Source organism: Giraffa tippelskirchi, chromosome 11, assembly GCF_054371585.1.
Source record: "Giraffa tippelskirchi isolate mGirTip1 chromosome 11, T2T-mGirTip1v1.2.pri, whole genome shotgun sequence".
Lineage (NCBI taxonomy): Eukaryota > Metazoa > Chordata > Mammalia > Artiodactyla > Giraffidae > Giraffa > Giraffa tippelskirchi.
The window spans coordinates 140,427,937-140,449,302 of record NC_137285.1 but is presented as its reverse complement, the minus strand read 5'-3'; the positions used below and the strand labels follow the sequence as shown (position 1 = coordinate 140,449,302).

Below are 21,366 nucleotides of genomic sequence, written 5' to 3'. Positions count from 1 at the left end.
TTTCCTCATTATGCAATGTGAACAGTGTTGAGGTTACATGAAACCAGTTCCAGGTTCAATTAGGAGGCCATCCCTGCTATCTGTATTCTGATTAAACAACATTGCCTGGAAATCACAGAAAGAGTCTACTCTGTTTCCTCCCCTTGCTCACATCTCATAAACAGACTCAATTAAAGAGTTTCCTTATCAGGTTTTTCTGGGTCTTTGGGTGAATTTATTAAACTCTTAAGTCATGCTGAAAACTGGAAGGGGACGGCCCTGAGATGTTCAGTAGGAGCCAGGACCAAATGTACAGGACTCGTTCTGATGTTTTAGAGAGTCCGGAATATATACAGATGTGAAGCAGGCAATGGTGGGTCATGAATCAGGAGACCTAGTGAAGTGTAAAGGGAGTCTCACCAAGTTAAGGACTGTGCACCAGATGTAGGAAAAAAGCATGCTGTTATGTCAGCCTATATTTTAGGTAAAAAGCAGAGCTCAGTACAGGTCCTTATTAACTCAAACCTCAATTATTGACATAATTTTGTAGTTGAACTTCAGGCCTTATGGTGCACTCTTTCCTAGCCATATCCCATATTATTCAAATTTGCTTTCCCATACTCTTCTCATTGTTCTATTCCCTACCAACAAAAGGAAAAAAAATCAAGTCCCAGCAACCCATCCCACGAATCAATATGGATTCCCATTTCTTTTGTCTATTCTTCATAATCTGGTGTTATTTTACTTACTCTACCTTATCCAGCTGTTTTTCAGTGTAGATTCCTAGTAGAAATCGGGTTGTGTCTAGAAATCAGGTTGTTTTATGCTTATATTCACTGACATACTTTTCCCACCCACCAAATGCCTATTTTTCTGCAAACTCTTTCCTCTTTCTCTCTCTCAGTCTTTGTGTGTGTTCCCATTACATGCATTCTGCCCTTGCACTTTCTGCTGCGTTCCTTGCTCACTCCCTTAGGAATCCCACTAAATTGTATGATTTTTTTTTTTTTTTTTGATGTGGACCATTCTTAATGGTCTTTGTTGAATTTGTTACAATATTGTTTCTGTTTTATGTTTTGGTTTTTTGGCCTCAAGGCATGTGGGATCTTAGCTCTCCTACCAGGGATTGAACCCACACCTCCTGCATTGGAAGGCAAACTCTTAACCACTGGGCCACCAGGGAAGTCCGCAAACTGTCAGATTCTTGTTGGGTGGGTGACACTTGGCCCTAGGTTCAAGACCTGAGGATGCTGCTTGACACTTGGGAAGCACTCAGCAAATATTACTGAAGGAACAAATGCCTATTTTTTTCTCTCTCTCTTGGAATGCCAGACCTTTTGCTTATCCAAATGTACATATCTTACTAGATCTCATGTCTACATAGCTGTCACTGACTGTTTCAATCTTATTGGTTCTCTCTTAACACCAGCCTCCTTGTAATTATCCACACAGTCACATACACACTCAGGATACACAATGACATTTGTTCATGACTGGTGTTTTTTGTTTTTTTTTAATAAATTTATTTATTTTAGTTGGGGGCTAATTACTTTACAATATTGTAGTGGTTTTTGCCATACATTGACATGAATCAGCCATGGGTTTACATGTGTTCCCCATCCTGAACCCCCCTCCCACCTCCCTCCCCATCCCATCCCTCTGGGTCATCCCATTGCCCAAGCCCTGAGCATTTGTCTCATGCATCGAACCTGGAATGATGTTCTGTTTCACATATGATAATATACATGTTTCAATGCTATTCTCTCAGAATGTCCCATCCTCACCTTCTCCCTCAGAGTCCATAAGACTGTTCTATGCATCTGTGTCTCTTATTCTGTCTCGCATATAGGATTATCATTACCATCTTTCAAATTCCATATATATGTGTTAGTATACTGTATTGGTGTTTTTCTTTCTGGCTTACTTCGCTCTGTATAATGGGCTCCAGTTTCATCCATCTCAATAGAACTGATTCAAATGTATTCTTTTTAATGGCTGAGTAATATTCCATTGTGTATATGTACCACAGCTTCCTTATCCATTCATCTGCTGATGGACATCTAGGTTGCTTCCATGTCCTGGCTATTGTAAACAGTGCTGCGATGAACACTGGGGTACACGCGCATGACTGTTGTTTATGTTAGGGATGTCTTAACAGAGTGTTTCAAATGATCAAACGACAGGCAGTTACATAGTGGGAGGAGTTCCCTCAGAGGTAAAATTCATACAATGCTGGTGAACTTACTTAGAATCATATATTATTGGAGCTGAAATGACTTTTGGAGATTCTCTTTCCCAACATCCTACTATGAAATGAATCCCAGACATCTTTACATATATATATGTAGGTATATATGTATATATTTACACATATATGCTGCTGCTGCTACTAAGTCGCTTCAGTCATGTCTGACTCTGTGTGATCCTATGGACTGCAGCCCACTAGGCTCCTCTGTCCATGGGTTTCTCCAGGCAAAAATAGTGGAGTGGGTTGCCATTTCCTTCTCCAGGGGATCTTCCTGACCTAGGGATCGATCCCAGGTCTCTTATGTCTTACCTGCACGGGCAGGTGGGTTCTTTACCACTAGTACCACCTGGGAAGCCCAAGTATATGTGTATATATTTATACATATATGCATACATATATATAGGGCTTCCCTGGTGGCTCAGTGGTAAAGAATATGCCTGCTAATGCAAGAGACACAGGAGATGTGGGTTCGATCCCTGGGTCTGGGTCAGGAAGGTTCCCTGGAGTAGGAAATGGCTACCCACCCCACTGTTCTTGCCTGGAAAAGTCAATGGACAGAGGAGCCTGGTAGGCTATAGTCCAGGGGGTCGCAAAAAGTCGGACCTGACAGATTGACTGAGCACACCCGTAGGTATATGGTTGTGTGTGTATATATATGTATGTTTGTGTGTGTGTGTGTGATCACAATCTAGGAAATTAAGGCTTTGTACAGTTTAATAATAAACAGGGAAGAAAGTACTTGACAAAGTATTAGAAGGTGATTTAAACATCTGAATTTCTTTGCATATGTGATATTTATTCTCTTCAGATTCTTTGCATGGCAATTTAAATTACTTTAAAAATAATTACAAAAATCCATATGTCTTTTGGTTGCTATTGTTAGTTGGTTTATTTTCAACCTAAAATGATGACCTTGGCACAGGGCATTTCCTAAGGATTCTTGATCAGTTGGGTGTTAATGGCTATCAGCTCCTCTCAGCTAAGTCCAAAGGAAGCATGGGAATCTAGGTCATTAACTGTATGACCAACTTCCAGAAATCAAATCCATCTCTACCTACCTTGCCAAGGACTTATGCTTAGTATGGGCTTGTTAGATTTTCAAAAGTGTCTTTAGTTATTTGCCCTTTCATTATCCCGGACAGAAAATGTATACAACTATTTATGTTAATATACAAATATATGTAAAAAGACAGAAGAATAAACATTAGCTTCTGTGGATCTACAGGGGAATGTCATTATTAGAAAAATAAGTTTTCATATTTTGATTAAACATAATTATAAATATAATTGGAAACTCTCACCCTCTTTTATTTGTTTCTTTTATTCCCTTTTTCAAATTGAAAGATTAGAGAGAATCATTGTATTGTGCATCCTGAGAGGCTGAAACGTGTGTCCAGTTTTTGCAATTCAACCTCATTAAACATTAGATTTTTTTCTTTTTTGGTGGAAAGGGTGGTTCTCATTAGGGTTTAGTTGTGTTTGTTTTAATGGAATATTATTTTTTCTCATACCTGTTATACAATTGACCTTCATAATAGTAATAACCATTATTTTCTCCTTTGGCATTAGTCATGATTATCCAAAATATTCTAAGAGATAGATAAATATAGCAATCCAGCTAGCAAAATGAAGGAAAGTTCTAGAGCAGAGAAGTCCCTGTTTCTTTTCTGTGGAGGAAATTCTGGATCCTATCTCATTGTGTATCATTCTGATTCTTATGCTGACACAAATTTTTTAAAGAAATGATATGGAGTGACAAATTATCCCTGAGTGCCAATGTTTAAGGTATATGACAGGTCTCATCATTACTAGAGAAGACTTCACTTCAAGACTTTTCCCAATGGACACTTGTCTGGAAGAATTTACTCAAGACCTCGATCAAGTCTTTAGTTTCTTCATTTCAGAAATTTGGTTTTGGTAGCTCATCATGAGGATGGTGTAGTCACACTTACTAAACACATAGGAAATATAGAATAGAGAACAGAATGCTAATTTGCTAAATTATAGCTAGAACTATAGCAAACCCTTCAAATACTTGAGTCTGTCAAATCTTTTTCTGTACGATTTAAACTTTTCTGAATCATAAATCTCTTTGAAAATGTGATGACAAAGCCAATGAATAATCTTCCTATAAAAATACACAATCACATTTATATGAAAATTTACATATGATTTCAAGAGATTTACAAATGGTTTGAAATCCGTTCAATGAATGTCTTAGGAATTCAGGGACTGAACTATGAATTTTCATGGAAAAGCAAATTATAATTAAATACGGTGGCTGATAAGAAATCAAACTAAGAAAATGTGATTGTATGATTTGGATTGCTTTAGCATCAGATTATGATAGCCTGATGCATCAATCATTCTCCACAATTCGATTTCAGCTGTCACCAGGATTAGACAAATCACAAGAAAAACAGCAATGAACATTCATACAGTACTGACTATGTTCCAGACACTGTTCTAAATCCTTCTTTATATATTAACTCATGTATGCTCACAAATGGAGTATATAAATCAAAGTATCATATCCAACCTGTAGGCAGTTTTGTGGACAAGTACTCCACACATTTCAATCTCTATTTTTTTAAAAATTTTCTATATTCCACTAGTATTCACTTAGTTATGTAAGTAGTTGATAATCTGCACCAGCCAGTTTTTTCTTGAGCCCATTTATTCTTCCTTCCTTTCTTTTCCTCCCTCCTTTCTTCTCTCTCTGTCTCTCTCTCAATACACAGATATTTAGTATATACCGTGTGCCAGGTACTCAGATGTGGTCTTTAGGATATAGTCTATTGCTGATATGGATAGATTTTTTTTTTTCTAATCAGTTGTTTTCAATCACCCATATACATGCTGATTTTTTATAATCTACTTCTTCTCAAAGTTATTGTATTTATAAGTTTTTATGGCAGGGTAGGAGGGCAAGAAGTTATTCATTAGACCCTTCTTTAGCATTTGTACTAAGTTGCGTGCATTTTTGTGTGTTTGGTTTTACATATGGATCTTATCACTAAACCTTGGTAAAATTACCTAGTAAACCTGGCTCCTGACTATGAATTTAAATGTGGACTACATTCCATAATGCAATTCAGCAGATATTTACTGAGTGCCTAGACATCATCCAATTCCTGCCTTTAAGAAGCTTATGATTAACTAGATTGAATGCATTACCAAACATTTGCATTCAAACACAGATTTGATAAATGTAGTTTTGGCATTGCAGATGCTTAGGGAAAGGATGGATTAATGCTGGCCAGTAAAACCAAGGAAGATCTACTAGAAATGGTCACTGTAAATTATCTCTGGGATACAATTTTGAAAGAAAAATCCAGGTAGGACTTCCCAGGGCATGGGAAAAACAAGTGCAAGGCTCCGAAGAAGAAAAGTAGGGAGTATATTTTTAGAATCAGAAACAGACTGTAGCCTAGACTGTACTATGGATAACAGTGGGGGAGGAGATGGGGAAACAGTATGGCTGAGCATCGTGGGGTGTCTTCCGTGTCACATTAAGGCAGCAGTTTTCAAGAGGTCACATTTCCCCCACAGGGGGCATTGCCAATATCTGGAGGCACTGCAGATTGTCACAATTGGGGGTGCTACTGGCATCTAGTGGGTAGAGGATGTAAGAGATTTAGTTTTTATTCTGTAAGCACTAGGGAACTATTGCTGAGTTATGTTTTCTTGGACAGTTATTTGCCGAGATCCCTATGAATGTTCTTACACAAAGTGTGCAGAGCATACTTTGCAAATCTCCCTCAAGAACAGTATGAAAATAAAAGACTAATGTTGGAGATAAGGAATAGCATGTATGAATCAATTGGTTAACCTTGAATCTGAGTAAAAAGAAAGAACAAATAGGAAAGGGGGAGAACTGAAGTTTCCTGTGTGGAGAAGGCTCAAGACTTAAAAAATATTAGTGCATAAGTGAATGCATTGTTACAGGCAGGCAACATTTCCGATCATTGGAATGGTCTGATTTCATTTCCTGAAGAGTGAAATATCAAGCAGTATATGACGCTTGAGGTTTTAAGCTTTGCTTGGCTATGCATTTCACTAAACCAACACAGCCGACAACTATCATAAAAACGCAAACACAGCCCTGAACACCTCAAATCCCACCCTTTAATTCAAGAAACAGGGAGTCATCTATATTTCATTTCTTCATAAATAATCAAGCTCAGAAAGTGAATATGATCCAAAGGATTCATAAACAGTCAAAAGCTTTGTACTAGGTACACTTTAGTTCTCCTGCATCATGTGAGGCTAAAAAAAACAGGGAAAAAACAAATTAATTTTATTTTTAGCCTTGCCAAGTCTTTGGCTGTATTTCTAGGTCTGCTTTCCTAACATGAAATACATTTGACTTTTTGTTGCTAAGGCAAAGTTGGAACTGTCACCGCCTACCCCAATACCTTGCCTAATCCATCTTGTTCTTTTCGATTGTGACAGAAGATTTAGATCTTTTTCACCCAAGGATTTTCTAATTAATGCTTCAGATGTGTTCCAGAAGCAGGGGTGTAATGATCAAGATACTCTTCCATTTGAAGCATAGCAAGCATGCACGTAGATGATTTGACTTTCTGCCTATAAGAATTCTTGTTTTCTGCTCTAAGTGGTCAGCTCTAATGGAGGACCTGAAAGCTGAGTCAAACCTCCCTAGATCTGCAGTGCATCTGGGGGCCACATGAACCAAATCAAGGAAAAGCCTTCATTGCATCATCTAGTTGGAATTTTCAAGGCAATCATGCTATTTTAGGCACATACAGCAGAGGGCATTGTCTGGCCAAACTTAAAACAGGACTTCTATTGACAATAGATGAAGAAGTAGAGAAGGCTTTTCCTGCAAAATAAATAAATAAATAAACAAAGAGGGCAAGGAGACAGCAGAATGACCTTTTTATTGCTTTGTTCTCTCCAGCTTTTCTTTGTAGGAAGACGTCTATGAAAATAACTAAAAACTTAACAAGGATCATTCCAGAAATTAATGAAATTTCTATTATGTGAACTTGTTGTTGTTTTTTAGTCATTAAGTTGTGTCTGACCCCAAGGACTGTAGCCTGCCAGGCTCCTCCAGATTTTCCAGGCAAGTATACTGAAGTGAGTTGCCATTTCTTCCTCCAAGAGATCTTCCTGATACAGGGATTGAATCTGCATCTCCTGCTTGGCAGGCGGATTCTTTACCACTGAGCCACCTGGGAAGCCCCATTGTGTGATTTGGACTCTACTAGATGCTAAGGATCAATTAGTAAATATGACATTATTTAGGTCCTCAGTGAGTGGATAGCCTTAACTATCTACACACTGTTTCTGTCTGCTTGAACACCTATGCATTCTTTCCTGCATTTAATAAATGTTTGATGAGTATTTTTTGGAAGAATATCACTATGGTAGGTAAGATGTTTCTCCAAGGAATTTAGCATTCTGTTCAGATGAGACAGGCAGTAAGAAAATAAACATTGAAGTGTATGAGGAAAGTATCACATTAGAAGTACTCTGATGAAAATTAAAAATGATAATCTGGGGACTAGCCTTATGGTCCAGTGGTTAAGAGCCTATGCTTCCAATTCAGGCGGCATGGGTTCAATCCCTAGTCAGGGAACTAATATTTCATGTGTCACATGGAGTGGGCAAAAAAATTTAAAAATATACAAATAAAATAAAAATGGTAATCTGATTGATAGTGACAGAGGATCTGCTTTAGGCTGAGTGATCAAGAAAGAATTTTCTGAGAAAGTAAAATTTAAAGGGAGTCTTGAACAACAAGGAATATCAACCATGCAGAAACCAAAGGGCAGGTGTTGCAGGGTGCAAACCTTAGTGCAAAGGTCCTGAGGGGGGAAAAGGCTTGGGACACTTGAATGAAGAAAATTCAATATGGTTGAAGACGGAGGGAAATGAGAGGAGTTGAAAGATGAGAGGAGAGGCAAGTATCAGAAAATCATATATCAGAGGCGAAAAAGTTTACATTTTGCTCCAAAAGGATATGAAGCTAATAGGAACATTTTCAACTGGAGAGTGGCATGAACATATTTATATTTCTAAACTTCAGTCTAAATGCTGTGTGTACATGCTCAGTCTCAGACATGTCAGAATCTTTGCAACCCCATGGACTATAGCCTACTAGGCTCCTCTGTCCATGGGATATCCCAGGCAAGAATACTGGAGTGGGTTGCTATTTCATACTCCACTAAATGCTATATGAAGAATTAACTGTGGTACAGCATTTGCAAAAGTAGAGAAACTGATAAGAGGGTATTTCAATGGTCCAAGTTTGAAATGAAGAGTATTTTATCTAGAAAGGGACAATGAGGAACATAGACAGATACACTTATATTTCAATAGTGAAGTCAATACTTTAATGAGTAGAGTTATGCTGAATGTAAATAAAAGGAACAGTCAAAGAAGATCCTTACATTTTTGGCTTGAGCATTTGGATGTATGGTAGTGGCATTTATGAAGGCATAGGGCAGGTTTGGGAATTTTCGTTCAGTAGGTACTATAGCATATAATTCATATAATCCTCTCAATGTCTATTAATGTTATCATCACTCCCACTTAGGAAGGTGCAGCTCTGAGAAAGCCAGTTTACCAAAGAATGATTAGTAATAGTTGGCCAACCCTCTAACCCACCTGATTTCACTCTAAATCTGGTTTTTGTCCCACTGGGTTTTGCTAATAGAGATTGGATGTCTTTCTATATTTCAACATAAAGTTGAAGTACATTATATCATCAAAGAACAAAAGCTAGATGTATATTTAGTCATTCTCTGTATATAATTTACAGTGTGGACATGAACCACATTAGAGATTAAAAAATTGTATCTTTCCTTACTTGTGCATCAGAGTTTCAAAGTGATAATTCTGCTGCCTCTGTGTAACCTGATAGTTTTTAATGTGACTGCATACAGAAGCTAATTTTGCCTTCATTGGTATTTCATGCTCTACAAGATTTCAAGCAGGACTGATTTATTGGAGGCAATACATGTCTCATAATGTGTAGATATCGGATTGATATCTGTATCAATAGATAATTGGATTGAAGATCTGTTCCATTCAGTTCTAAAGTAATGCTAAGGATGTCGATTATTGAAGTCATTTGACTTTTCCATCAACTACTCTTCTCTCCAGTTGCTTTTATGCATAAGGGCAGAGCCTCCCTAAAATAATGCTCTCACCTTTTCCTGCTTAAGAGCCTGGAGTTTCTTCCTAAGTTTCATCATTGAAGCAAACTCTCCTACCAGACATGTAGGGCCCCTCACTTGGTCCAGTTTAACAATCTAAATTCTGTTGTATAAGTCACCTGCTTCCATTAAGTCATTTTTCTTTTATTTCACGCTCCTACTCCCCTGCTTTTGTTACAGTTGCTGTTATTTGGTTGCTTAGTCCTGTCTGAGTCTTTTGCAACTCTATGGACTGTGGCCGGCAAGGCTCCTCTCCATGGGATTTCCCAGGCAAGAATACTGGAGAGGGTTGCCATTTCCTTCTCCAGGGGATCGTCCTGACTCAGGAATTTAATCCACATCTCCTGCATTGACAGGTGGATTCTTTACCACTGAGCTATGTGGTAAGACCCTCTGCTTTTACAAGTCATCTATTATCTCCTCCACCACCTGCCGCAATGCAAAATTATATCTTCTCAAGGACCTACATAAAATCCCAAAACCTCTTAAAACTTTCTCTGATTATCTATGACATCTGATCATGTTTTATGGCATTTGAATATTGACTACATTGATTTACATTAGTTCCTAGATACACATATGTGTGCTTTTTTATTTTTGATAGGTATCTATGCGTTTGTATTATAGCTCCAGTAAGTTTGTAAAGTTTTAAAAGGTATGGTCACCTTAGACTCTTTCCTATCCCTTTTTATACTCAACAGAACATAGCAACATATTGTCCACATCATTTATTATGTTTTTTCTTACTTAAAAAAATATATATATGTATTTTTCTCTACTCATTGCTTCTTCTTATCTAATGATATTCTAATCTTATCACCTCTAAACACATATTGTTTTTTTTACTGTAAGTTGAACAAGTCTTCAGGAAAAGTGAAATGCAGACCCAGGTGGTTTTTCTTTCCTTAAATATCAAATTTTTTAAGTCCCAACATTTTCTAGAAACATTGCAAGGTCAGTGTATATAGCCAAAGAGCCTCTTGTTAACTTGACAGGTTGAATACCTGGGTTACAGCCATTTAAACCTTGCATCATTTCCATTACATTTGCCTTGAGGGTCAGCCCTGGGCATATTTACAAAAATTTTCTTTCCCTGAAAATCTGCAGAACTATATATTCCTCCATGAGGGGTGGAAAGCTCAACGGATTTGCAAAATTAGATTTCAGATGGGAAAAAGTTGAACTATATTAGGAAATATTTGTAAAATAAATTTGATTTGAAGGGGTGAGCTACCTTTGATAGTGGTGTTATTTAATTTGTTGTTTTCCCTTTTTCTGTGTATTATAGAACTCTTAAAAATTTAAAGAGCTATCTTGAGAAATGATTATAACAGAAAGCTTTCTTAGTAAGATGAGGATAAGCTTCACTTTCTTTCTTACAAGCAAATCATGTCACTTCAGCTTGCTTTGTTCTTTTTGATAGTCTCAGATATATGATAGTTTAAGAAATTAGATTTTTTACTTTTGCCTTTTCTTTGCTGTTGGTTTGGGAAGCAGGAGTAGTGAGAGATAGATAAAAGGAGAGAGAGAGAGGAGAACAAATATGAAAATATCAGGTAGGTTTGACTACATGTAACCAGAAAAATAATGAGCTGTTTATGATGTATGGAACTGATTATTGCATATATGATGTATGGAACTGATTATTGCATATAATAATAAAATAGAGAGGAAAAACAGTTACAGGATTCATTAATGTAGCTGCTTGGCACAATATCAAGAATGCAAATTCTTCCCTATTTCCATTTTTCCCTTCCTTAGCACATCAGCTTTATCCTCAGGCTGACTGCTCTCTTGGCCACAAGTTGGCTGTAGCAATTCTCAGTATCTTATACCCACAACATCCAGAAACAGAATAAAGAACTACTCCTTCCCCTGTCTTTCTTCCTATTAGGGGGAGAAAAATAAAAAGTGCCAGAATCCCCTCAGCTGACCTCTCTTTGCATCTTATTGGCCAGATGGTGTCACATGTCCAGAACCAACCAGTCTCTGGCAATAGGAATGGAGAAATCAATGTTTGTTTAGACAAGAACTCAGCAAACAATTGTCCAAAGGTTAGCCCACCATCTGTTTTTGTATGCTCTGTGAACTAAGAATATTTAGAAATTTTAAAATGGTTGAAAAAATACTAAGAATATTTGAGATATTTGAATGTGCATAGTTTAACTGGAAGATAGCCATGAACATTCATTAACCTTTGACCAGAGCTATTTTAGCTTCAATGGCAGAGCAGAGTGATAACAACTTGAGACCATATGGTCTAAAAACCTAAACTATTTACTATCTGGCCCTTCACAGAAAAGTTTGCTTAGTCCTAACTTAAGCCAGATTCTATTAATACATCAAGGCTGGATAACCCTCTCCCAAAGCAGATAATATAATTCTGTGGGTTTTTTATTTATTTTTTTTAGGAAGAGACTGAATCTTTCTGAACAAAACTTCCTAAGGAAACAGTATGGGAGTAGGATATTGAGTATACAACAAATTCAGAGAAGAAGAAGACAGAGAGATTGAAGTTCAAGCATATTTCAAGTGAATAACCCAAGTTTAGTTTCATAATGCAGTTGATTCTGAAAGTGTTACCAGCAAGAATGGTTGGTAAGACAGACCTGAGTCTTTTTCCTTACTAAGACCCTACAGAAGTCCAGGAGAGTCTGAATGGAATGTTGATGATTAAGCCAGAATTTATTGAGAATTAGAAGTTTAATTTTTAGAAGGATTTTTCAATATGGGAACTTGATGAGGATCAAGTAAGAACTATGATACAAAGATCCAGGATTGGAGAAAACACCAATGTGAGGCAAAAGATCCAAAGAGTCTTAGAGCACAGTTAATGCTTTCTATGAAAGAGTTGAAGGATCTTTGGGCAAGTTTCGGTAAGGACCATGAAACTGTTTGCTTTGGCAGGAGAGTTTCAGAAGAGGATAGAGTTGCTAATAGAAACCATGGAAGAGCTAAGTCAAGTTGGTGTTGATGGTAAGGTATGGTCTGGAGGTCTCAGTGTCCATTCTGAGTATGGGGGTTAATGGTTTGGCTTCTCAATGTTTACAGAGGTTCGTTGCATGTATATATGACAGTGAATGTGTGGTCTACTGAGATATGAGGACTGATTGTGGTTAACTAAATTTATCTTTCTCTCACCTCACTTGCAAACTAGTTCCAACATCTAGACCTCAGTCTATGCTGACTTAGCAATGATACTGTGCTAAATAAAGCACCCCCATTAGCTACTCTCCCCCCTACAGTCCCTTCTGTGTCTCTCAGTGCACTGAAGCATGGGTAAGGAAAGAAGAAAGATCTCTTGACGAAGTCAGGATATCCTCTGGGACAAGGATAAGAGTATTATAGTTTAATTCAAAACCCACACAGATTCATTTGTAAATAAATGCTGTGAGATGACATCGTAATGGATAGTGCATACCTTTAAATTAATTTCCTTTCAATGTGATAAAAACATCTTCTGAAAGAGATGTTGAAACCTGGCTTTTGATGTAAAGTAACATAATTTAGATTTTAAAATAGGAACCTTTTGTTGATAGTAGTTTATTTGATTCCGTGCATGTACTAAACTTTATTTGGTGCAGGTTTTAAATTAGCTTTGAACCAGCTATAATTCATAAATCATTACTTATGACTGATTTACAAGCAATCTCATTAATTGCAATAGCAAAAAGACCTTGAAGTAAGCAAGAAGTAGAAAATAAAACAACCCAGAGACTGAAAAAAGGGAGACACATATACTCCACAATTAAGAGCAATGCATCATATTTGGATATGTTTTACTGATTGTGTGTTTCTGGTCATTACAGTTCATCCTTACCACAACTTTGAATAATAGGTATTAGTGTTATTCAGTATTATATATTACTTATTATGAGTCACTAACTTTGTATGTATTATATGACAGTACTAACAAGAGCCTATTGATTAAGTAGCTCTGCTACTTTTACAGATGGGGAGAGTAAATTATAGACAGATGAAGTAACTTTCCCATTAATAGGGTCGTGGGTGTCCAAGCAGGCGTATGAATTCAGGAATTCATCATAAACCTCCTCTCTTGACCATTGGACACAGCTGTCTTTATTATTTCATATTTTAAAGGGATAGAGGTAACAAATGGCAGAATAAGGATTTACCTTTTTCACTTTGTGCTATTTCCAGTCCACCATTTATTTTGACCTCTGGTGCCCAGAGACTCTAGGACTCTAGGGAGAGTCATGGGCTGGGAGGTGTGAGGAGGGATAGAAAAGTAAGGCCCTAGGACCCCCTCCTAAAAGGATCAATCAGTTAATACATGAAAGAGTTTAGGTGATATTCTTTTTCCTTTCCCTTCCTTCCTTCCCTTTCTCCCTCTCTTTCTTTCCTTCAAATTCCCAATTACCTTCAGAAGTGTGTTTTGAGAAGAGGGGAACATATGAATGAAAAACTGAATCACAGGAATGAAAATTTTTCAATGGTTATGATTATTGGCAACTTAAATAGCATCCTATTTAAAATGGAAATCTACAAGGGTTTTCAAGGTCGTGTTTCAATTTACAGTGAAAGATACCTCCTAATCTAACTCAGGGTGAGAAGCCTGCCAACCACACTATTGTGATGTGAGTAAATTCAATGGGTTCTGGGATGTAGGGTCTGTCTAGTTGCCTGGAATCTAACCCTGGGATGATGAGGGTGGAGGGGTATTGGCTTGAGAGTAAAGAGCACTGTAAGAATTGATAAAGGAAGTGGTTGGGGTACCTGCTTCAGAATGGTTGGTTTAAATATGGCAGGCATGCCTATAGGCCTGCCCTTTACTATCTCTAGGATTTGGCTAGCCTTTGGATGGGCAGAGCCCTGATGGCTCAGATGGTAAAGAATCTGCCTGCAATGCAGGAGAACTTGGTTCAATCCCTAGGCCCCCCTGGAGAAGGGATTGGCTACCCACCCTAGTATTCTTGCGTGGAAAATTCCATGAAGAGAGGACCCTGGTGGGCCGCGGTCCATGGGTCGCAAAGACTTGGAGACGATTGAGCAACTAACACTTTGTATTGATTGAGCTCTCCAGGATCAGCAAGGCCTTGATACCAAGACATCAGAAAATTCAGAAAATATGCATATACAAAATGTTGGAAATAGATAGTAAATGCTTTGCACTTTTTCAACAGTCATTTTATTTAGTGTCTACAGCACACTAGATACTCTGTTGTCCAGAGGCTAAGAAGAGACATGGCCACTGTCCCCAGGGAGCTCACAGGCTAGTGCAGGAAATAGAACCAGGGACAAATGATCATAGTACTGGATGGTGTGAGAGGTCGACCTGGAGCTGCAGGAACCTGGAGGGAAGAAGCCAGTCCTGAAAGAAAAAGTAACAACTCACAACCTACTACTCAAGTTTCTTTGCTGCCATAGGGAAGGAGACCAAAATAAGCCACTAAAGCTAGAAAGCATCTGTGACTTTAAACCTCACATTCATAAGACTCAGGTCCCTTTCTACAGTCTGTGAATGTGGGTGTGTGTTTAAGATTTGCTCATGACAGACGTCTTTACTGAGTGAAGCACTTCTAGTTTTGGAACAGAGTCTCCTCTCTGTCTTGTGTACTCTAAGAAAATGCGTTTATTTACAAATGCTAACTTACACTGAGAATCTTACTACTGGAAGAACAGTTATGTCCTAAGGAGGATACAGCCAATTTATCAAGACGCTGGATGGTATGCAGAGAAGTGGCCAAGAAATTCCAAGTATCTCTGGCATTGACTTCTCTCCAAGGTTCATTTAGAGCAAGTGGAAGATTTTACTAATCTATCTCCTTGCTGCGGGTTTCTTCTAGAGCTTTTCTGTCTCCTATATTAATGTAGCATTACCATTCTTGAAAGCAAAGCTGATGACAGCATTTCTGTCTATAAACAGAATATTGAATAGTCACTTGCAGGATAAACTGGAGTGCTTACATTGAGTCTTGATTTGATCTCATCCCAACTTCTTTCCCATTCTCTTTCCTGGACCTTCCAGTCTCCTGCTATAGGGGATTTTATGGTTCCTTGGTTGTACTAGTACTTTCTTGTTTCCTTGTCTTGGTTTAGGCTGGTCTCTCTGCTCTTCTTTCTTTTCTTTATCAACTTCTACGAAATCTAGATCAAATGACTCTCCTCTTTCTAAATCCCCTGACTTATTATACCATCACAGATTTAGTTGCTCTGACTTTAGTGCCCATGTGCCAATGTGGCTTGGTCTCATAGCAATGAACATATATTATTGTGTTTCATCTCTTTGCCTATCTGTCTAACCTTCTGAATTATAATTCCCTCAAGGGTGAGGGTTATAGTCTTCGCTTTTGTATGCTCAGCACTTAGCAAAATGTCTAACTAAGGGAAATAACAAAACAGTAGTGGTAGTTATAGTAATGTCTTTTGAGTTCCTTCAGTATGGCAGGCATTATTCTAAGCTCTTTATGATATTAATTTTTTTTCTGACAGTAACAGTAAGGGTTTTGTAATAATATCATCCCCATCGTGCAAATGAGATTGAGCTGTCACCAGAATAAGTCACCTGCCCAAGGTGACACATAGTAAATACTAAACTACTGTCTTAGTGCCTTTTTGAATTGGTTGTGATAAGTCTCCACATTCATTTTTCTTTCCAAGAGATTCTTAGAAGAGGCACTGTTTATTGCGGAATTTGGGAGAAGTCATCCCACAGGTGTCCAATTCATGAGAAGCCAGTTGAATGGGGTGCATACTGGGCAACACAAGCTTTGGAATTCCTCTTTGTGCTGCAAGAGATGCAGAAACTAAGTTGTTTTATTTCACTTCCCAGAAATCAATAAGAGTAGCACATAATGCATATGCTGCTACTGCTGCTAAGTCGCTTCAGTCGTGTCCGACTCCGTGTGACCCCATAGACGGCAGCCCACTAGGCTCCCCCGTCCCTGGGATTCTCCAGGCAAGAACACTGGAGTGGGTTGCCATTTCCTTCTCCAATGCATGAAAGTGAAAAGTGAAAGTGAAGTGGCTCAGTCGTGTCCGACTCGTCACGACCCCATGGACTGCAGCCTGCCAGGCTCCTCTGTCCATGGGATTTTCCAGGCAAGAATACTGGAGTGGGGTGCCATTGCCTTCTCCAAATGCATATACAATCCTGTTATAGTCAATGCTATGATTTTTTCTGTACATAAACATTATATTTCATGAGATGTGATTTAATTGGTAGTATGTCTACCTATAAGTAGCAGTTGGCTCTGTTATTGTGAGTTGTATATATGAAAATCTCTAGAAATTTACACATATTTGTGCATGTCATTATTTCAGTGTATTTTCACAGGTATCATACATTAAGTTGCCAGTGTTTACAGCTGAGGTGACCCCCAAAGGAAAGGTATTTTAACAAAAATACTTGTGAAAAGTATTTTGCTTTTGCCATCATTCTTGCAGAAACTTTTTTCATGGAATGTTTGAGATCGTATTCTCCTGGACCAGTGAGATGAATATCTGAATCCTGATTCTCTACTTGCTAACCATGTGACTATATGCATGTTACTTCCCCTACAATTAAATGTCTTCATCTTGAAAACGGAGGCTATCACAATTCCTTCCTCAGAGAAGTGCAGTAAGGAAAAGAAAGGACCAAGGCATGCAGCCTGTGCCGTTACAAAGGACTCCATATTCAGAAGGGCCCATGCTTGACTTAATGTTCTATTATAACTGATTTGAAATTCTTAATAAAATTTTTAACACTTCTTTTTGATGTGGACCACTTCTAAAGTCTATTGTGTTCTGTTTTATGTTTTGGTTTTTTGGCCAAGAGGCATGTAGGATCTTAGCTCCCCAACCACAGACCGAACCCACGCCCCCTGTATTGGAAGGCAAAGTCTTAAGCACAGAACTATCAGGGAACCCCTTGAAATTCTTAATAATTTTTGACAAGACATCTCATGTTTACATTTTGCTTTGAGCCCTGAAAGTTACATAGCCATTCTTGGACTGTTTGTGAAGTCTATAAGCCTATGTCACATAGACTACCCCTTGATAAAATGTCAGCTGTTAATAATTTTGCAAGGGAGTTTTTAGTTTATTGGTATAGTCCCCCAATTTTATTTTATGAACTTTTCCGATCTGGTCTGGACATTGAACCTAACGATGGGTTACATTTCATGTGTCCTCATGCATCCAGGTCACCCTTGGTTGATAAACACTACAGTAAAACCCTCTACCTCATTCTTCCATTTCTCTGTGATTGCACAAGTGATGGGATATGGGCTGTGGCTGGCCAATAACTCAAAGTATGAAAACACTTCTCAATAAATATGAGCCCCATTGCTCAGTACATGGCATTGGATTTATTGTTATCTTAGTTTGAGAAATGAAGGCTTGAGCTGATACACTGTCTCACTTACAATGACTCCAGAAAGACATTTGGAGGAGATCTAATACTCTTTTTTTTTTTTTGCTCTTATTGCATTGCAGATTATTTGAACTCCAGAAGGACCAACACCAGATAAATTATGAATGTTGAACAAGATGACCTTACATCCACAGCAGATAATGATAGGTCCTAGGTTTAACAGGGCCTTATTTGACCCCCTGCTTGTGGTGCTGCTGGCTCTTCAACTTCTTGTGGTGGCTGGTCTGGTGCGGGCTCAAACCTGCCCTTCTGTCTGCTCCTGCAGCAACCAGTTCAGCAAGGTGATTTGCGTTCGGAAAAACCTACGTGACGTTCCAGATGGCATCTCCACCAACACCCGGCTGCTGAACCTCCATGAGAACCAAATCCAGATCATCAAAGTGAACAGCTTCAAACACTTGAGGCACCTGGAAATCCTACAGTTGAGTAGGAATCATATCAGAACAATTGAAATTGGGGCCTTCAATGGTCTGGCAAACCTCAACACGCTGGAACTCTTTGACAATCGTCTTACAACCATCCCGAATGGAGCTTTTGTATATTTGTCTAAACTGAAGGAGCTCTGGTTGCGAAACAACCCCATCGAAAGCATCCCTTCTTATGCTTTTAACAGAATCCCTTCTTTGCGCCGGCTAGACTTAGGGGAATTGAAAAGGCTTTCATACATCTCAGAAGGTGCCTTTGAAGGTCTGTCTAACTTGAGGTATTTGAACCTTGCCATGTGCAACCTCCGAGAAATCCCTAACCTCACGCCGCTCATAAAACTAGATGAGCTGGATCTTTCTGGGAATCATCTGTCTGCCATCAGGCCTGGCTCTTTCCAGGGGTTGATGCACCTTCAGAAACTGTGGATGATACAGTCCCAGATTCAAGTGATTGAACGGAACGCCTTTGATAACCTTCAGTCACTGGTGGAGATCAACCTGGCCCACAACAATCTGACATTACTGCCTCATGACCTCTTCACACCCTTGCATCATCTAGAGCGGATACACTTACATCACAACCCCTGGAACTGTAACTGTGACATCCTGTGGCTCAGCTGGTGGATAAAAGACATGGCCCCCTCCAATACAGCTTGCTGTGCCCGGTGTAACACCCCTCCCAATCTGAAAGGAAGGTACATTGGGGAGCTTGACCAGAATTATTTCACATGCTATGCTCCAGTCATTGTGGAGCCCCCAGCAGACCTCAATGTCACTGAAGGCATGGCAGCTGAGCTGAAATGTCGGGCCTCCACGTCCCTAACCTCCGTATCTTGGATTACTCCAAACGGAACAGTCATGACCCATGGGGCGTATAAAGTGCGGATAGCCGTGCTCAGCGATGGCACGTTAAACTTCACGAATGTAACCGTTCAAGATACAGGCATGTACACATGTATGGTGAGTAATTCTGTGGGAAATACCACCGCTTCAGCCACCCTGAATGTTACTGCAGCAACCACTACTCCCTTCTCTTACTTTTCAACCGTCACGGTAGAGACTATGGAACCTTCTCAGGACGAGGCACGGACCACAGATAACAATGTGGGTCCCACTCCGGTGATCGACTGGGAGACCACTAACGTGACCACCTCCCTCACGCCACAGAGCACAAGGTCAACAGAAAAGACATTCACCATCCCGGTGACTGATATAAACAGTGGGATCCCAGGAATTGATGAGGTCATGAAGACTACCAAAATCATCATTGGCTGTTTCGTGGCCATCACACTCATGGCTGCAGTGATGCTGGTCATTTTCTACAAGATGAGGAAGCAGCATCATCGGCAAAACCATCACGCCCCAACGAGGACTGTTGAAATCATTAATGTGGATGATGAGATTACAGGAGACACGCCCATGGAAAGCCACCTGCCCATGCCTGCGATTGAGCATGAGCACCTCAATCACTATAACTCTTACAAATCTCCTTTCAACCACACAACAACAGTTAACACAATAAATTCAATACACAGTTCAGTGCATGAACCGTTATTGATCCGGATGAACTCTAAAGACAATGTCCAAGAGACTCAAATCTAAAACACTGACAGTTACGGAAAACAAACAATCAAAAAAAAAAAAAAGAAAAAGACAGTTTATTAAAAATGACACAAACGACTGGGCTAAATCTACTGTTTCAAAAAAGTGTCTTTACAAAAAAAAAACAAGAAAAGAAATTTATTTATTAAAAATTCTATTGTGATCTAAAGCAGACAAAATTATGTGTATTCCTCACAACCTGTTTTTGCTGCACTTATTTACTATTTCCCACATCTCGTCCCTGCCTTCCCTATCGCCATATTTTTCATAGGAGGTCTCAATTCCCTAAAGAACCGATCTAGGAAATTTTGTAAGAATTCTGTTATACTTTGAGATTTTTATGGTGAATTCTAGTGGTGAGATCCAGTCTATTTTGTCTTTCTTTTTTTTTCTCTCTCTCTCTTTCTTTTCTTCCCCCCCCCCTCATGCCCTTATGAAGTAGTCCAATGGGGAATGCAATATTAGAAATAGATTTTTAAGAGAGAACAAGGAAAAAAATGCGAGAGCTTATATTTTTCATGTAATGACCTGTTCTGTATTTATGAGGAGGACCATTCAATGGGAAAGAAAAAAAAGGAGGCAAGCAACAGATTAATTTACATGTGAGCATCTATAAAACCCATGATCTTTTAAACAAATCTAGAATCTGATTTGTAGTTCAAAAACTAAAAATAAGATTATAAATAAAATATTGTTGGTTTTTCTGTACCTGGATACAACTCATTTGTAGTTTGGCTCAAATGTGAGAAATTGAAGGTAACTAGATTCCCTGCTTTCTGAGAAAGGTAATATTACAGTAATCTTCAGTCACAGCACCAGTTTCTACAGGGTCCTGTTTCATTAGATGATGTGAGTTTCTGATCTATATTCAAGGATTCTGTGGTCTTCTTTTTTTTTCATTAGTGTCACCCTTTGTAGAATGCTCAAATTTTTAGATTTTTGTGAAGTAAATTCAATTCCACTTGAAAGAAGGTTTCAGTATAATTTATTCCCTGGCTCCTAAATAAAATGCTGCTGTCTAGATGAAGTACAATTACAGAATGCTAAATTATCCATGTTGAAAAATCATTGTTGGTGCTGAGTGTCACCAAACTCAGTTCAATTCAATACTGGTAAAGACCTACTATGTGTTAAACATTGATGTTAGTGTTGTGGACACATTATTAGTAAGACCTGGTTTCTGCACTTGAATCACTCATGACCTATATGTAATATCATTAAAGAAACATCAGTCGATTACCAGGGGCCAGCTCTAATTTTCCTGTTAGGTGGCAGGTGGCAGGATCCTAGAGTTTTGAAATAATCAGGTTACTGTTATGACCAAAATCTCCTCATGATTTTTTTTCCATTCTTCTGGAAGAGCTAATTCTGTTCTTCCAAATGCAGATTGTAGAGTGATAAAGAAGTGTAAGTATGGATCTGCTACGGCCAATGGATGTTTACCAAGAGATAGCAATACTAACACACTAGTAATTCACTAAAGGTACTTTAAGGAACTGGGGATATTTTTGGTATGAGAATATACACTAGCTTGCAAGTTAAAAAGGA

At 38.6% G+C, this 21,366-nt stretch overlaps 1 protein-coding gene across 13 annotated transcripts in view; it reads left to right on the top strand.

Moving 5' to 3' along the window:
• LRRC4C (leucine rich repeat containing 4C) overlaps nt 1–20,524 on the top strand; it is a 1,846,189-nt gene extending 1,825,665 nt beyond the window's left edge. For all 13 annotated transcript variants that reach the window (XM_081544971.1, XM_081544970.1, XM_081544969.1 and 10 more), the window contains one exon: nt 17,854–20,524. In XM_081544971.1, the coding sequence (XP_081401097.1) occupies nt 17,896–19,818 (1,923 nt within the window). In that variant the 5' untranslated portion in view covers nt 17,854–17,895 and the 3' untranslated portion in view covers nt 19,819–20,524. The remainder of the gene's footprint in view (nt 1–17,853) is intronic.
• The last annotated feature ends 842 nt before the right edge of the window (nt 20,525–21,366 follow it).